Genomic DNA, 18,702 nt, shown 5'->3' with positions numbered 1-18,702 from the left:
ACAAAAAAGAGAGTCTCATCATGTTGCTGCACTCATGCTTCAGCGAACGGTCTCATGCGTTCAACGCTCGACGTACTGACGTACAACGCCAGCGGTAGCTTTCCATTCATCTGCCGTTAAATTGTTGTCTTTTGTGGCATATTCATCTGGGAAATCATTTGGGCATCTTTATAATAGGACAGGGAATTTGTGCATTTTGCCGTTGTAGAGATAGGACAGGTTTGGACAGGAAATTAAATGGAGAGAAGAGGTGGGCAGTTGGATCAGGAAATGACAGCGGACAGGATTCAAACCCCAGTCCCCGTGGGCGCTCAAGCCCGTAAAGAGTTGGGGCTAATGCTTGCACCACAATTCCCCCTTGGACAGGGAATTTCTGCTTAGTTTCTCGACACCGTTGAAACCGTCACCGACAGAAGTGTCATGTTGGTCGACTCTTTTAATCGTCGCCTGGAAGTGTCTGCTACCAAGAGAAAATGATCCTGTTGCTGACTACGTCTCATAGTGTTGCACAAGTGTGATTGGCTAGATAGACGGCAGGTGGCGCTGACTTGTTTGGGTTTTCGGCGCTCCACGCTGTATTTTTTATATGGAGGGGATAGAGGAAAGGCTAGCAGAGATAGTAAACAAATATCCCCACCTGTACGATGCCTCCCTGCCATATTATAAAGATGCCAAAATCATTCAAAATTCATGGGGGGAAATTGCAGAGAGTATCGGAAATAAAGCTATGTGTCCGCCTATGTCAGTATGTCGAGTGTCAAGTGACCGTTGAGCGAAGGAGACTGTTCACTGAAGCATAAATGCAGCAACATGAGCAACTCTCTTTTTTGTCCATATGCTGAGCGACACATTCCAATATATGTGTAAATTAAGCTTTATGGCCCAGATGCGGCTCAGATGTGGCTCAGATTTGGCCCAGATATGCCTCAGATTTGGCTCAGATATGGCCCATATTTGGCTCAGATATGGCCCAGATGTGGCTCAGATATGACTCAGATATGGCCCGGATGCAGCCCAGATGTGGTTCAGGTACTGCTCAAATATGGCCAAGATGTGGCTCAGATGCGGCTCAGATGTGGCTCAGATGTGGCTCAGATTTGGCCCAGATTTGGCCCAGATGTGCCTCAGATTTGGCTCAGCTATGGCTCAGATGTGGCTCAGATATGGCTAGGATGTGGCTCAGATATGGCCCAGATGCTGCTCAGATATGGCCCAGATCCTGAAGTATTGTGATGCATTTGTTGCAGACTAAACACACCGGTTTAACACTTGTTACGGATGGTAACGTAAACAAATACTTAGTCCATTCATGTTTTAATTGTCGAATAGACGTTTTTTCATCTTCAATTGCAGCTGCAGATTTTATTTATCAAAGCGTCCACATGGCAACGAGATTTGGCCGCTGGATGGCCACAGAACATTATGTAAACGGGCCGCATCTGGCCTGCGGGCTGCCAGTTGAAAACACCTTTCAATGTTAACCTTTAACCCAGCTGCAGGGGGTGTTGCTATTGTTTTTCCACAGTAACAGCTCGCTGCACACACACCAACTTCACAACAACAAAAGTAGGTCAAATCTAAAGCCCTTTAAATTTTGTATGCATTTTATCGTTATCAATTTGTAGGTTTTTACACAATTAATAGTATTTTTTATTATTATCCACAGGTTTTATCTTGTGTTATAATGTGTCAATCAATTACCAGACCAAACTAATTTTCCTTCTCTTTTATAAAATCAAAATGTTCTCTCCACATCCCATTCACCTGTTTTTTGGAAATAAAGAACAAATGACTGGAGTCATAGTCATAGTCTTAAATTGCTTGTTGCAATATAGAGTTAAAAGGACTTGGTGTTTCAATCCCTAATTTGAGTCAGAACTCTTGATTTTGGAGGGGGAATGGGATTGGTGCTCAGTAAGGTACGTACGTCGTTGGGGTTATCAGGTGAGCACCCTCCTTCTCTGATGTTTAGTTGATGAGCCCAGCACATCTCCAGAGAGCTCAACGGTGACACCTGGCATCACAGGTACACCCCCCTCAGCTTCATACCCTCCTATTTCATCTTGCAGCCCAGGTGTTGTCCTTTCTTCTGATCTATAGCCAATTGCTGCTTTTTTCGCTGCTGTGGACAAGGACTTGATGGTTTGTTGGCGGGAACACCCTCTCACTTCAATTCTTTCAAGCAGGTAGGTCATGGATGTTGCAATAAACCCCCTTCATCCCTCTTCAACAGGGAACAACTTTAGCTTCCAACCATTCTGGGCCGCCTGCGATGTTAGCTTGGCGTATTTGGTTTCGTAGGCCTCCTCCTCCACACTACCCTCCCTTGGAACCGTCAATTCCACAACAAGCCTATCTGTTGTGGACCAAAGTACCTTGCCTGGCAGGAGTGCTGCGATGACAATATCTGGTGGGGAAACTATTTTTTTGTCCAGATCCACTTCCAACTTCCAATCCTGTGCAACCTGTAGGATATCAACCTGTAGGATACTTGTGTCCTTTGGTGTTGTGTGGTGCTTAGGGGGTTGGCCTGCTGATACAAATGGCATGAAGGGAGTGTTTCTTGTTGATGTCTGTGGGAGAGCATTAGTGATGGTTCGCCTCTGTTCCAAGCCTGAAGCCAGCTTTCTAAGTACTGCAACAGCTCTACTTGAATAAAAAAGCATAAGGCATGAAGTAACACCCAGCGACAAAAAAAACGATTGCGCTTTACGTCCAAAAAAAAGAGAGAGAGAGATTGTGTCATCAGAAAATAGTGATGGCTTTGTCAGTGTCTGCAGGTCAGCCAGTGATTTAGAATTTGGTGAAAATATGTAATACTGATTGATTGTGATTTGTCTTGCTTGTCCTCTCAGGAGAACAACTAATTTACATATGTTTTTGTAAGAATGATGTTCAGTTCCTAGACATCCAACATAACCTGTTTGGGGTGGTAGCCTTGAGATTAAAAGATACACTTATGGCTGAAAAAAGTGGGCAGACTGAATCCTTGACGGGCTTGGAATTTTTGACGGGAGAACCACAAGGTGGGCGGTATGGGTAATACAATGATCTGAGGAAAGATCATTATAAATAATCATTAAATGATTTATACATTATTCATTAAATAATAATTAATTGGGACTTAATTTCTTGTACAATGACGCCTCCACAGAGAACCTCTCTGTAAAATGTTATTGATAGGCCTCATGTATACAGTATAATTATATTCAAACATTTAATCAATGCAAGATTTTTCGGAGCCTTACGGAGGGGGGTCTTACTTACTATGGTTCTCTTACATTACATTACCCAAATTGTGGGCTTCTGTGATGTCCGTGGGTCTGCAAATCACGTGGACAAGCTGCCAGCGTAGTGAGACACCGATGATTACTTAATTTTTTCAAAAATAGTCGCTGCTATATGTTGGGCTGTGGTGTGTGAATTCATAAAAATACGTTACAGATGTTTCGCTTGTTTGTTTATATATTTAAGGCCATACATTTAACACAATGCGTTTCCCTTCCCAGGAACCCTGCAATCACATAGAATGGTTGCATCTTATATATATATATATCTTAGCCAATGATTATGGTTTACACGACATCAACCTGAGTGCTGTAATGCTCGAACTACCAATAGCAAATGAGTTCATCTGCTCAAGGGCGTGGTTACTTGCAGTGAAGATGAGACAAAGAAGCCAAGGGAAGGCTGGAGAACTGTAGCCACTTTATAGAAAAAAAGGTCCAAAAACATTGGCAGTTACAGCCAAAAACGGATGTAACATATTAAGCCAGCAATATTTTAATTCCGTAACTATATGGTTAACTTAGTTTCGCACGAGTTACATCGTAATTGTTTTGATAAAAACGTCAAGCATTGACCATGCCCAGTAGCACATCTTTGTTGGAGAACGAGGAAACACAGTCTGAGCTCCCGCCACTAGTCCAAACATTTGCCGGCATGGGCATCGATGACCACGGCGCGCAAAGCCAAGCTGAACAGCAAACTCTTCCTCATCCATGTCGGGCCTCGCCTTTCAGCTTGCTAGGTGCTGTTTTGGACCTTCAGCCTTTACCGCTCAACACAGCGGGAACGGAGGAGGACGACGAAGAGAAGTCTGAGGAAGAGGGACTAAATGAAAACGAATCTCTGAACCATTCACTGCTCGCACAGGCCCATGTCTCAGGGCTAGGCTCGGTCATGCTCCCAGGACATGAGGCCCAAGAGTCAGTCGTCCTCTACAGCGATGGGCTTGATGATTCATCTGCCCAGCAGGTTCCTGGGATGATGATACCGTATGGGGAACCTGGATATGAACCACCTCTGATTAATATGAGAAGAAAGAGCGTCAATACCAAGGAATGTGTCGACGTGCCCAGCTCTGAACACGTAGCCGAGATAGTCGGCCGACAGGGTGAGTTTGCAACGCCTTGGATCATTAGCTAATAAGTTAGCTTGCTAGTTTGTGTCAGACATTTAGCCAGGAGCTAATGTTAGCTGTATACCACATAAATTGCCCACGCAACCCCTGCAGGGTTCGGCCCAACTGGTCCGTGGATGAACCTACCAAATGGAGATGGCAATACGTGAACGTGTTGTTTAGCGAAAGGAGGTGGATAACGTTAACTTGGCTAACATTTTCAGATATACCTAGCGAGCTAGCTTTTTTGTAGCTCGATACATGTTTGAACATGGCCTCGCCGTCATAGGTTGACTGGTAATTCGGTACAAACATGAGGTGGCTAATAAACCAGCTTGTTTCTCTCAACCATAGTTGTTATGCCTTCTCCACAATTTTACTCAATGTTGTAGTTGAGCATGCGTAACATTGGTAATACAGATAAACACGAAGACCACCGTATGCTTTCGTTCTTTGAGGTTGCACTGTGTAGCAGCTAGCTTGTTTCTTCAATAGGGAACTAGCTGCTGCTAGAGACATTACAAAGTTAGCATGTTATCTGTGTGGAAATTTAAGACGTTGCATGAATGTGAGACTTGTTTGCTGATGAGTGAAATGTCAGTTGCTAATCTGGTTACCGTCTTGTAGGTTGCAAAATCAAGGCATTGAGGGCAAAGACCAACACCTACATCAAAACACCAGTGAGAGGGGAGGAGCCAGTATTTGTAGTCACTGGCCGGAAAGAAGATGTGGCCATGGCTAAAAGAGAGATTCTTTCAGCTGCTGAACATTTTTCCCACATTCGAGCCTCCCGGAACAAGGCAGGACCGTTAGCAAGCACCGGACCTGGGCTGGCTAGTGCCCCCTCCTTGCCTGGCCAAACCACCATCCAGGTTCGTGTGCCATACCGTGTAGTAGGTCTGGTAGTGGGGCCTAAAGGTGCCACCATTAAGCGAATTCAACAGCAGACTCACACCTACATTGTCACACCCAGTCGCGACAAGGAGCCTGTATTTGAGGTCACAGGAATGCCCGAGAATGTTGACCGAGCTCGTGAAGAGATTGAAGCACACATCGCCATGCGCACAGGCAGCTGTGTTGACATGAGCACAGATGACAACGACTTTCATTGCAATGGTACTGACGTCAGCTTCGAAACGAGTGCGGCCTGGCTCCATTCAAACACGGTTCCGCCCAGTGGAGTCCACCGTGGAACAGGCACAGGCTCGGCCCGGATCACAGCCAACTATCGCAATGACAGCTCGAGCTCCCTTGGCAGTGGTTCCTCTGACTCGTTCTACAGTGGTGGAGGAAACCGCATGGCTGACTTCAGTCCCACAAGTCCATTCAACAGTAACAGCAGCAGTAGCAGCAGCGGAGGTGGCGGTAGCGGAGGCGTTGGTGGTGGTGGTAGCTTCTGGTTTGGGGAGTCCTCACTTCCCGCGGGGTCAGAGGACCTGGCTGGGCTGGATCCACCAGGCTTCGACAGTCTTCCCCTTGCGACAGCGCCCCCGCCCTCGGTCAGTGCCGTGCCGATTGTGTGGAACCCCTACGAGCAGGCCATCCATGTCTTCGACCCTCGCACCCCCTCGTTCCACGACAGCCAGCCAGGGACCCCACGCCTCTCGCCAACTTTTCAGGAAGCCCTTGAGCACCCCATGGCCCAGTTTGTGCAGAGCGGCTACCTAAGCTCAGATGCGCACAAGCTCCCCAACTACGGCCCTGCCTTCTCGTCCTCCAGTGACAGCACCACCTCCAACTCTCCTCCCGACCATCAGTTTTGTGGCCCAACCTCTCGAGGAGGCGGCCTCTACACGCTTCCAAGGGAGTGATGCCCATCGTCGCTGGCCCCTGGCCTGGGCATTGTGGTCTTTCCTGCATAGAATGCACTCCCAGTATTCTACACAGTGCATAGCCCGTCTGCACTTGTGTACCAGACGCATGACCCAGGCTGTAAAGCTAAGTAGAATGTGAGCTGATCTGAGGTGTGAGACAAGAGGTCCTGGGGGAAGCATGTGTTCTACTTAGGTGTAATATTTGTGATGGGACCTTGGGATGTAGCTGGTAGTTAGAGGGAGAGGGCGTAAGGGGAAAATAAGGAAATATCAAAGAATATGGAGTTTTATTTTTACATTACATTAATCCTGTTATTTTTTTATCATTTGTATTTTTATTTTCAAGAAATGTTAAAAGCGACGGTTAAAACAAAGTTAAAAACAAGGCTAATGTCTAACCTTTTTCCTGTTAATTTAAAACACCCCATGTGTTTAGCTGCTATGTTGATTTCCTGTATTTCTTTTTAATTTTCTTTCTTATTTTTTACTTTTTCCATCTTCGCATTGCTGAAATTGGGGTGGAGTAGGTTCTTCCTTGCGAAATAAGAAGTGTTGCGCATTGCTGCGCTATCCATTTCTTCAAAGAACGTGCTTAGATTTTTATTTTTCTAGTTCCGTTTACATTTACTCGTGCCTAATCCAATTCCACTTGATTACAATCCAACCTTTAGTTTTGTGGGTGTAGTGTTACCATAGAACTCTAACTTTAAAATACAACAAAAAAAAAACAAGTCTGTGGCCTTTGACCCATTGTCTTGGCTAGTTCTAAAACACTAGACGCCAACCATGAGCTTTTCGTTAGTTCTTTTCATATTTGCTAAAACAGTAGATGCACAGGATTGTGGAAAAGTCTTCGATGTATTGGAAATGGGTGTGGTTTTTGCACTGACATTCTAGCTAAACCTGTACAGTTTTCTCGTGAAGTGGAGAGGGTTCAGTAAGTCAACTCTAGACAGGGAACTCAGTGTTTGAGCGCGACTGTCTTAAAGTGGTTCTCATTACATCACCTGATTTCAAATAACTGACAACTTTATTGCCTTAAAGGAACCAGCCAGATCATTCACTCTGTGGTCTGAGACAGTCAGCAGGTCCGATAGATTTTCCTATCTGCGTACCTAGTACATCCTAAGTACATGGCTCGGGAAGTTCCTCAAATGTGAACGCGAAGGCCACACCTGTTCCCATGCATCCATTTGTGTATGTGTGAGTGGGGGGTTGACGAGCTGTTTGAAGGGTGGGTGACTTTTCTCTGTGATGTGGTCATCAATTTAGAAAGGTACACTTTGTGCGCAGACAATCTCGCACAACGGCCCACATGGCACAACAGCCCACACAATTCTTCCTCCGACCACTACTGAAAACCCAGTGTTTTAGAGCCACAGCCAAAGGCCATGAACCTGACGAGTCCTGGTCAAACGGATGGAGAACACATTGGTCCATAACCTCTCAAGATTACTCTTGACATTTTTTGCATTGTTTTTTTAAATGTAGATTGGTTAAAATTGTACAGAACTTTATTTTTATTTCTTCTAGAAGTTACATTTCATATGCCTATAAATATATATATATATTACAATTTTAAAGATAAGGTTATATATTTTTTTCTATAGTATGACTTGAGCAAATCTCTCGGTGAGTTGCAGTGCACTGCTGATTGTCAGTGCTCTCCGCTTGTAGTGCAGTTTAACAGTATTGAAAATAAGATTAATTAGTCTTTTGGGCAAGGAGGAATGTGCACATAAGCATGATTTCATAACATACCACATTGTACACTGCAACTAAAAGGCCAAGGATCTAACATGTAAGATGCATATATGTCTGTACGTCACCAAACTATAAATGAAATGATATATATGTGCAGATATTGTTTATTGGTACAGTGTGTACATATTGGCTCACTGCACCAACAGTTAAGTATTTGCTAATTTTACTACCTTCATTCTGTGTATGTAGGGACACATTAGGGCATATATGTTCTACAAAATAAGGTTAAATGCAAATTATATTTTATGATTAATGGCCTTCATGTGTCATGTGGCCAAAGCACTGATACTATATATTTGCTGTAAAGAGAATTAAGAGTTTTATTTTCTGATATTAAAAGTTACTTAATAAAGGCAGTTTCATTCTAAAAAAAAAAAAAAAAAAAACCCTGTTTTCAGTGTTCTTTTGTGTGTTGCTGTGTTTTTTTTTGTGGTCCTGGTGCTGTTGCCTATGCCTGACATCCTGTCACACAGTGGGAGTGGAGGCAGACATGCCTGGTTAATTGCCTGCGGATGTTTTCTGTCGAGCCAATCAGGAGGCAGCCCTGTGGTCAGGCTGCTGCAGTTTTCTTGTCTGAGGTTCCTGCTGCTCTTACCTCACCTCTCCCACTGGGAAATGGGTCAAACGTGACGCAACAGCTGCCGCCCAGCAAGAGAATAAAACAAGCTCCACTGTGTGTCAGACTATTCATGAAGTCATCCTTACTTCCCTTTTGATTCCACAAAAGATCAGATTTATATGTTGACAGATATTAATAGGTTAATTTGTGGTACATTTTTAGTACCATGCAGATTAGACTTGAATGAATCCACTGAAAAAAGAAAATGAAATATCACTGTTAGGCTTTGTGGTCTCTAGTTTACTGAAGTTAAGTAATGGGTGGAGATGCAATGCTGACACTAGTAATCACCCTAGGCATGTCCAATTCACAAAGACTCAATACAACAGGTAAGAAATAATTGTTTATTGCCCTCTAACTGTTCAGTGTTTATGGCAGGACTTAAAAAGAAAATTCTGTAATTCAATTCACATAATGCAAAAATACCATACTATCAATTGACATGATCAGTTATGTCTCATACAGGTTCATTTAAAAACAGATTAAATATTGCTAATTATATTATACAATATACAATCCAACTAAATCTGCTAAATATTGATAAATCCAGAAGTGTAAGTAAAACTCGCAAGAAATCACACTGGTATGCCTCTTGCCACTATGTAATCCTGCCGTCAAACATTCTGCAAGCGACTTCGTATAACTCTCAACCATTTTATACCTGCTCTATTTTTTTAATTCAGAAATTATAAAAACTGCAAGAAGTAACCGTTGTAACAGGCCTTTTAGAAAAAGAAGCCTAAATGGTAAAATGACAGCTTTGTAGTATGGCTCTAGAACACTTCATGAAAGACATTTATTTTGGAGGGCAATCTAAAGATAAGTAGCCGTAAGGACAAAGAAGCCAAAAAGAAAATGACACAAAATGGAGAGATGCTGACGTAAGTATGCAGACAGAGTGAAGATGGCTGTTCACCTGGTGGGAATTACAACGGCCTCTGTATGGAGGCTGATCCTTCCAAGGATCTCAGGGGCTACAGGAAGCCAGTAACAATTAAGCAGTTCTTACTGAAGTCAAGATTCACACCAATGGCTTAGAGAGCAATCCAAATAGTTCATTTTCTGTTCATGGCTTGCAACTGTAGTCAGAAGGACATTCTAGGACAAGAACCAATAATAATTGTTTTTGCAACTTGCATGCAAAATTCCACATGCATTAAGAAAGACATAAATTAACTACAATGAGTGTGTTTCGCTACTTGAACAAAAAACAAACAAACATATAGCTTAGTGCAAAATGTCAAATTCAGTTTATCTCGATGTACTATGCCACCTAAATGGGAAATAAAACGGTACTGGAGTTTAACTTGTAGGCCTATGCGACTGACACGATTATCATTCAATTCCATAGCGCATTTTCTCTGTAGGGATATGGAATTAACATTATTATATATCAAAAAGTGGTAAAATACGTTTTCACAATTACTTTGTAAAATATGCACAAGAAAAGATGGAAAAAGTCAAGCACCCACACACATTTATATAAATATACCTTGCCCCATCTTTCTGTGCAACCAAATCACCTGCATTATCAGTGGAGGAGATGATTTGGGATGAGCAGACATGACAACAGTCCTCTCTCACCAAATGTTCTTCTGCCGAGCATGTAGCTCCAATCCCAGGGTAACAGCCAAGAAACCTGACCTACTGAGAAGGAAAAAAAACGTAGCGCCCCCCTCTCTCTCTCTTGCAGTCTCATAGACTCCCTTTAGGGAGAAGCTGTGAGGTAAAGGATAAGAGTACACAGAAGAAGAAAAACTTCCTATGAAGATTAAAAAGTGATCTTTGCATTCCTGGTGACAGAACTCCAAATCTCACACAGAAAACGTGTCTCCTGTTAGGGGGGGAGGGGAGTGGTTGGGTATCCTCCCGGGGTTCCCCCTTTGCCAGGAGGCATCACAGTGAAGACGAGGAAGGTGAGAGAGTCTTGGGTCGCTCTCCATTTGTTTGTTTGTTTGTTTGTTTGTTTGTTGAGGCAGGTCAGTCAAGGGGCTGTGGGTCGGCAATCGGCATAGTGTGGAGCACCTCGTCCAGCAACTGCAGGGCGCGGTGCAGGTGGATCTCGATCCAGCAAGGCGTCTCCTTAATGCTCTGGCGGGGGTAGTCAGGACCCCAACCCTTCACGAAGCTCATGCGCAGGATGCAAAGGCGCCGCAGGTCGTCCACGCCAATGCCTGCTGCTGCAGACAGACCTATGTGAGGGTGTAACGGGGGCAGATTTATAAAATCGGAAAGTCTTTGTTGAACGGCATTGTATTCTATAACTCTGTCGTTATATAAAGGACAAACCAGAGATAACTTAAGATAAAAACATTTGTCAACTCCCCCTTATTGCCTACAATCCTCACTCAAATCTTCAAGTTCACTGAACATTAAGCCTGTCCTGTAAGCGAACTCTAACTGTAATAGAGGGACTCACTAATGGCGGGGGCGATTCCTCCCACTGATCCCGGCCCGGGGATGTTTCCTGCCACCGCTGCTGCCTGGGCCGCGGCTGCCGCCTGAGCTGTGGCTGCCTGCTGCTGCATCTGCCTGTGACACTGACGCAGGTCAAACACCTGGGAACACACACACACACACACACACACACACACACACACACACAAATTAAGAGAGCGTGAACACTTACAGCGATCCCAGTTAGTTGTAGTGTTCCTGAGCTCTACTAAACAAGGAGTTAACGGCCCCAAGGTCATAGGCACAGACCCAGGGAGAACACTACTAGTACTGATGCACTTGTGTATCTGAAAAGTACTCTGGATAAAAGCATCTGGTAAAGAAAAAATGCAAATTTTTTGCTGAATTTTTTACGTCTACTACACTTTAGCTTTGTTGCTTTGGATCAAATCATTGAAATGAGTATGTATGGACTGTGTGAACGTGTAAAGAGACCACAGTACCTTTATGTAGGCACTGGGATAGATCTTGTGTACAGCGTCACCTGGAGCCCGGCCGGCCTCGCGGTCCAGGTAGTAGCTCTGTACAAACACTGCATGGTCGCTCAGGCAACGCACCCACAGGTCCCCCTCGCCTTTGCACTCCAGCTGGACACCTTTCCCAATGTGTAATCTGGAAGAAGCATGGAAAACTTCAGTCGTCTGGTGTTTGATATGAATGATTTCTGAGACTGGCAAATCTAACACTGGGGAAACAGATTAAATGATACAACACCCAGTTAAGCTTCAAATCCTTTATGTCAAACATTTAGAACCCATGACGCATATAGGTCAATTCTTATGTGTGTTCCCCTCACACATTTAGTAGGAGGCCACTTTACTTTCCTATATAAAGAAATTCTGAGGGCATCAAACAACTTCATGGGACGGTACCTGGCTCTTTCAATTGCCTCTGTGCGGTGCACATTGCTCAGCTGGCCCAGGCAGAAGCGATCGCCCCCGGAGGGATCCACATAACCATCCACCGTCACAACAGGGCAGCTTGAAGGCACCTTGAACGTCTCCCCCACCTGCACATCCATCTCGAAGTAGGCAATAGAGCACCAGTAATCTGGTGCTTGGAAGTAAAAACAGGATCATTTACCAGTTTTAAATCTGTTTGTGAAATAAGGAATGTCAAATAGGAGATATAGAATGTTGTCCTACCAGGGTGGTTTGAAATTGGAGGCTGAAACGCAAGCTCACTGTGTTCTGGCCCTAAAAAGACAAAATAAAACAAAGGGACCCCATGAAGTGGCATAATGTTTCGCTAATGAACCATTTTCAATGGAGCGCTGTTGGTACTGTGGAGGCTTACAGTAGTGTCCTGGATGAGGCATTGGAGGGTGATGCTGTAGGTGTCCGTTCTGATGGTGAGGCATGTTGGGGGTAAAGCTGCTGGTTCTTGCCCAGGTGGAGGTAGCATCTATACAGTGGGAGGGTGGGTGGTGGAAATACGTTTGCAATGGTTCCCATTCAAAAGCCACAGTGGAAAAAATTACACTATCAATCCACTGACATGAAAACTTTCTTCACACTTAACATGTGGGGGGGGAGCATGAATAGGAGGAGACCATGCAGGGAGCATGAGGAAAGAGAGGATGAGATACTAGTCAGCACCAACCAATGGGAAAGAGCAGGTTTGTTTGTTTTTACAGGATGCTCTAGTGCAGTGGTCCTCAAGCCCCATAGGACTCATCTTATTATCCTTATAATAAGATCATTATGGGATCTTATTATCCACAACTATCTTTCTGACCCTGCGGTGCCACTAAACCACAGGGCACAGAGAAGTGCTGAAGACCACTGCTCTAGGATGATGTTGAAAAGCTTTCCATCTCCCCTCCAGAGAAACTGGTGGGGTTTACCATGTACGGAGAGAGACAGGTTGGGGTCGTCAGGGGGGCTTACTGTGGTGGAAAGTGGCCGGCGTGGAGGGGGAGAAGCCATTCTGCTGGGATCCCCGTCCCGTCCGGGCAGCGGCCGTCTGCAGCAGCCCCTCCCCGCGGCAGCCTGGCAACAGACTACTGGACTGGGCTGGGAAGAGAAGCGGCAGGAGGATTGGTGCGCGCACAGGAACAAAAACACACGCGCACCAACACACAACCAGACCAGGCAGTCGAGCGCTTTCAACCCAGTCAGAATGTACTGCTTCCAGAAAGCTTTTCAAAATCACTCCCAAAATATACACTAGTCGTGATGGGCAGTAGGGATGAGTTGAAAATACCCATCAGTTGAGGAAGACAATGGAAAAGCTACAAACTGGATTCCTAAAGACAGGTACCATCACACTATAAACACATGTACAGACACTGTAAAATGATCACTAGGGTCTACTCAATAACACTGATGGGAGCAGATGTCTTGTTGGTGAATGGGGAGACATGAGGAAATGGAGGGAGGAAACTGAAACTAATGAAAAAAAGGAGAAAGCCGTTATGAATGTGAACACTGGTTGCGTCTCACTTGATCCGACCGCAATGCCCGGGAAGGCGGAGGTGGAGGCCGAGTTGCCCGGATCCGAGGGGGGCAGGAGGGCAGGGCTGCTAAAGGGCTCTGAGGGGCCTGCGCGGGTTGAGGGGGGATGCTGAATGGTTTGTAACGAGTGCCCCCCCTCGATGCTGGGCAAAGAAGACGGGCCATCATACTCGTACTCATCTTTCACCATTAAACCAGAACTGGGTCCTGAGGGAGAGAAAGAATGCCAGGAGCAGGAGTGAAACGGCAGCCTGTCTAACATTACTGTGTTAGTTTACTAGTGCAGCACCCGCTTTAATGTGACAGACCCAAAATCCCTTGGAATAAGTACAGAACTGCATCCACTGCTAGACTACCGTTTGAAAGTGGTTGTTAATTAAAGTTCATGATTCATATTTATGCACTCACCCGAGCTGGTTAGTGTCAATCCTGACAGATCTGCAAATAAAACGATTTCTTAATGAGATTTTATGAGACGTATTTTAATGTGAGAAATCATATGTAATCTTCACAGTTTGAACTACAGGACACACGAAAAACAGAATTAAAAGTGTTCCTCTTACCAATGCCTGGAGAGACCACTCTTTCATAGTGATATGGATTCACACAGACACTGTCACACTTGAGATCAAAGGCGTACTGGCAGTACTTCACATGCTTCAGCTCGTTCTTGTGTAAGTCAGGCCATCTCCATAACCGTGCGTAGATCACGTGGGGAAAACCTTTGCGTCCAGCCACCTGCATGTGATGGGACCATTCAAATCAGGTACAGACACAGAAAAGACTGAGGTCTATGGATACAGAAGCAAAGGCTGCAATGTGGATACAACAACCCGCACTGAAATATGTTAAATAGTTAAATCTCTTGTTTGGAAAGCATGTTTGAGCTGTTAAGAGTTTATCCAAACCTGTAGTCGACCATCTAGAGTGCGCTGAATTGTCACACACTTGCTAGGGTGAGCTCCATTGGTGGTTATAGCAGTGATTAAAGAGTCTAGTTCATCCTTCTTTTCCTTCAGTTTTTTTACCAGACTTTCAATAGCTCGTTTAGAAAAGCTCTCGCTTTCACCACCCTGTCGATGGCACATCAAGCTATGCACGATGCTGAGGCAGGCATCATTGCTGGTCGGTGTATTTGTGATTGACATCCTGGATGTTTGCAGTTGGGTCGTATAACAGAACCGAAAAAATGTTTTCCAATGTATCAATTCATCACACTTGTTGCTCTTTCCAGTGAAGTATTACAGCACGCCAAAATACTTTAATCCCTCCTGAGCAGCTGTAGGTATTGGACTGGACTGGACTGGACTTCAACATCCGACCCCCAGCTGTGAAGTTGAGAAAATGGAGGGGAAATCATGAGGTTAAAGGAAAGGAGGTGATGAAGCAATTAGCAAGACCAACTCTGAAACATTGTTAAAGGGTTGCCATATGTGTTCATTCGTGTCGCTGGAAAGAAGAGTTGAGAATGCGTGAACCAAAAATCATTGTTTCCCAACGGAACACATTGAACGCAACACCTATCGTGACTGTAAATAGCAAGCCATGTAGCTACTTTGCTAACATAGCTCCCGCAAAGTAGCCTAGTTGCTTGCTACCAATGCTAGATAATAGACATCCAACTATAATGGATTGATTCAGCATGCTAGCAAGACAGTTGTCTATACTGCAAAGAGCAGCGCGTACAATGTAGAACATGAAAATATACCATATGAAATAATACCATATCCATCGTAACTTCAGTATGGATCTGTGGGGATAATACTTAAAGATCATTTGCTACAACAATAATTTCCTCAATACGTTGAGTAGCGTTAGCTAGCTATCTCAGGTCAACTGACATCAGCTGGTTAGGTTGCAGTCCGACAAGAACTGCTAACGACAATAAATATATAGATCAAAAAGATGTGCTAAACTTGACAGTGTGCATTACAGTTCGATATCAAGGTAACCTGTTGCCTTTTAATACACCCTTTAAAAATCTGTATACGTCAATGCATGGCCTAACTATAACAGAAAACCTGGACACCAAGCTAACCTTAGCTTGCTAACTACGACGTCCCTTTCCAGAATAAATAGCTAACGTTAGCCAAATTAGCTAGTCAACAATCTTACCGTTCCGACGATTAATGCATTTCTGTCTGTATGCCAGTTTGCTACGTGTTTTATTTGCTTCTCATACACCAAAATAATCAGCACATTACACTCATAAAGGAAAAATTCCAAAATTAAAACTAAAACTTGATTGCAAGCCTGGTAGCCCGCTAAACATCAGCTGAGATTCATGTAGACGCCCACGCTCCTCGCAGCGACTGCAAGTTCAATCAACATGGCGATATGCGCATGAGTAGTAACCTAATCTGACAGCCAGAAACACTTTAAAGTAGTATGTTTAGGTAATCATTCGGTTGAAACATCACAGTGTTTCATTCGGCGATAGAATGTCCTGAATATCTCCCCCCCTTTTCCCATTTAAATATGGTTAAACTGATTTTCTTTCCATTGACTGCACATCCTGCCGCATTATTCTTGATTTAATGACTAGCAAAAAAAAAACACGCAGGTATGTGGATAGGCTACCGGGAGGTGCTTATTATTTTTATTAAACTGATAAGAACGACTATTTTTCAATGATAGACATAAATACAAAATACTTCATCTTTATTATGAGACAATAACATACAATTGCAGAAATGTATATATTGGCTTCCCAACTGTTTCAAACAAGTGCCCACAGGTTAATGGCTGGTCAGAGCAACGGTGCAGCAGTTCTATTATAGAATTATTCAGTCAAGAGAACATGGACATCTCTTGTCAACTACTGATAAATGTAGTGATGAGTGCTCTTGTTTTGTTCACTAAAATTTGCAGTCAAACTAACCTTTTGTGGCACACCAATTCATAATCAGATAACTTTTTATAAGATAAAAGCTTGCAACAAGTAGCAAATAGGTTTCTGACCTACTCTCAGGTCAACTCTAAGGTCTTTTGATCGGGATGGGCAAAGTGAGGAAGTCCTCAGCCAACACAACTTCTGTGGCAGTGCCTCTCAAACCATCCTGAGCCTGTATCTGGAGCTCAAGGATATTGTCCTCTTCACTGTCCTTTTGCAGACTAACAGGCTTGTATCTCTGGCTGAAGTGGGATAGCACCAGGCGGCGCACTTCACAGGAACGGGCCACGGCTGCTGCCATGCTTGGTGTGCTGTGCCCGTGCTCCACAGCCCGTTCCTGGTGGCCATCAGCCAGTGTTGCCTCGTGGACAAGAATATCTGCTCCTCTACATGCTTTCAGTCCGCCTCCCCCTTGCATTGAGCTGCAGTCTCCAAGTATGCACACTTTTCGGCCAGGAATGGCTGGCTCCAAGACTTCACTTGGTTTCACCACCTGTCCATTTTCTAACGTAACAGTCTCTCCATTTTTGAGCTGCCCATACCGTGGTCCTGGTTTCAGACCTATTGTAAAAGAGCGAGAGAGAGCAGGACAATTGTGAACCTGTTGCTGATTATGTGTTTAGATAAAAAGGCATGAGTGTCAACACTTAATGGAAATCCAGGTATGTTTAAATTGGGGATATAAAATTAGAAATCACTTAATTTTGTCCTACAATGTTACAACAATCGATCTGTCTTGTTTCCCCCTCAAAGTTTCATCTACAGCAAAGTAATATTCAAGTTTTCCATATTTTTAAACACTCTTGTTCCTATTTAACACCATAGTCCTTCCACATTTACAGAACAGAAGAAATGTTTCTCAAGAGTTTTGGCATGAGTACCAAAGCTCTTGTGAACTTCTAGTGCTGCACCAGAGTGTGCGTACAGGCTGTATCACAGTGTGGTTTGGCAACCTGACTGCTCAGGTCTGCAGACTGCTACAATGGACTGTAGAGACAGCTGCAAAAATCACTGGCACAGAACTACCACAACTTCATAACATCTAACCACTCACTACAAAACATCGATAAGGACACCAGCCAGCCCTCTCATGTTCTGATCTCGCTCCTCCCATCTAATCAAACGTTACTGGAGCATCACCACGCATCTTATTTCCACAGGCATTCAGGTTGCTGAGCAGCTGACACAAACATATGCACTACACATTGTTGTATAATATGTAAGATCATTGTGTACTGTATATTGTGAACATTATGTATACATAATAATGCATGGTGTTGTCTACAGTAGGTCTTTATTGTCCTGTTTTTTGTGATGGTGTTCCCTTTATGTTAAGGCAGAGAGAGTCAAGTAATGAATTGTGCTTTTAATACACATGACGAAGTTGAAGTTGAAATGGCAAATGAAATGGAAAGAGACATACCTAGTTCTTTTAATAACTGGGTGTTCAGACGTCCAGGACGATCATGCTCCTGTACACAGAACCCAAAGGATGGAATCCGGTGAAAGAGCCTAAAGGCCTTCACTGTGAAAGTTTTCTCTTCGAAAAGCAAGTAGCAGTCACTCTCCCCATCCAAACAGATGGTGCGCCCTGGCCGCTCTTGGGGATGAAGACTTTCACTGCTCTGTGTCACTGTGGGACTTAACAGACCTTCAGGGGGGCACTGGTCTACAGTGGGCTCAAGTTCATGGACGGCATAAGGGAAAAGGAGCTGAGAGCCTGACAACCCCAAGGCAACACGTAAGAAATGCCTAAGGCCTAGTGGGCCATATATGTCCACACAGTTCGGGGGTTGAGTTGGACTACAGTTAAGGCTCACAGTGCACAACAACCCCGGTAAGCCAAAGAGGTGATCTCCGTGTAAATGAGAAATGAACACTTTGGTGATTTTACCTGTGGGGGAAAACACAGAACTGTGGAATCATTTACAAACCTACAAGGCAAGGAACTCACCGCAGTTTCTGCAAGAAACTGACATTGCCGATGTCAATGTCAATTTTTCATTTGCATAGCGACTAAATGCAAGCCACAGTGATATATGCGATCTGGCAAAAATAGTTAATGCAACCTGCTATTCTGTTTACCAGACTTAAGTTGACTCTTCATCAGCTGCGTCTGTGTACCCTCCCCACAGTCGAATAGCCAACATTCTCCCTCGGTACGGAGAACCACTGCTGAAGCACCACGATGTGGGGACGGATATGCTGATCCCGTCCCGAGGAATGTCAAGTCCATAGACATAATAAAAGGTTAAAAAGACGAAGCACTACTACTGCATGCTCACATCTGCTTCCTA

At 44.2% G+C, this 18,702-nt stretch overlaps 3 protein-coding genes across 4 annotated transcripts; 1 reads left to right on the top strand and 2 right to left on the bottom strand.

The window, feature by feature from the left end:
* Positions 1–3,787: 3,787 nt before the first annotated feature.
* mex3c (mex-3 RNA binding family member C) lies at positions 3,788–8,301 on the top strand. Its single transcript, XM_080852179.1, has 2 exons — positions 3,788–4,396; positions 5,030–8,301. Exons 1-2 carry the CDS (start codon positions 3,865–3,867, stop codon positions 6,211–6,213), a joined length of 1,716 nt encoding a protein of 571 aa, XP_080708305.1. The 5' UTR covers positions 3,788–3,864; the 3' UTR covers positions 6,214–8,301.
* Positions 8,302–8,929: 628 nt separating this feature from the next.
* smad4b (SMAD family member 4b) lies at positions 8,930–15,810 on the bottom strand. 2 transcript variants are annotated; one of them, XM_080852849.1, is made up of 12 exons: positions 15,628–15,810; positions 14,421–14,840; positions 14,076–14,250; positions 13,921–13,950; positions 13,501–13,719; positions 12,946–13,071; positions 12,353–12,460; positions 12,202–12,252; positions 11,929–12,112; positions 11,500–11,668; positions 11,019–11,157; positions 8,930–10,791 (listed from the first exon to the last, which is right to left on the bottom strand). In XM_080852849.1, exons 2-12 carry the CDS (start codon positions 14,658–14,660, stop codon positions 10,580–10,582), a joined length of 1,653 nt encoding a protein of 550 aa, XP_080708975.1. In that variant the 5' UTR covers positions 14,661–14,840; positions 15,628–15,810; the 3' UTR covers positions 8,930–10,579. The 2 variants fall into 2 exon arrangements, with proteins under 2 accessions (XP_080708975.1, XP_080708976.1); XM_080852850.1 differs by having other exon boundaries at positions 11,929–12,106.
* Positions 15,811–16,490: 680 nt separating this feature from the next.
* elac1 (elaC ribonuclease Z 1) lies at positions 16,491–18,647 on the bottom strand (the record flags this gene model as incomplete). The annotated part of the gene is made up of 3 exons (XM_080853006.1): positions 16,491–16,966; positions 17,829–18,299; positions 18,491–18,647. The coding sequence occupies 3 exons, from the start codon at positions 18,645–18,647 to the stop codon at positions 16,491–16,493; spliced, it is 1,104 nt and encodes a 367-aa protein (XP_080709132.1).
* Between the last annotated feature and the right edge of the window lie 55 nt (positions 18,648–18,702).

The sequence above is a fragment of the Sprattus sprattus genome, assembly GCF_963457725.1.
Source record: "Sprattus sprattus genome assembly, chromosome: 15".
NCBI classification, from domain to species: domain Eukaryota; kingdom Metazoa; phylum Chordata; class Actinopteri; order Clupeiformes; family Clupeidae; genus Sprattus; species Sprattus sprattus.
The sequence above is the reverse complement of the archived record's forward strand: the minus strand, read 5'-3'. Positions and strand labels throughout refer to the sequence as shown.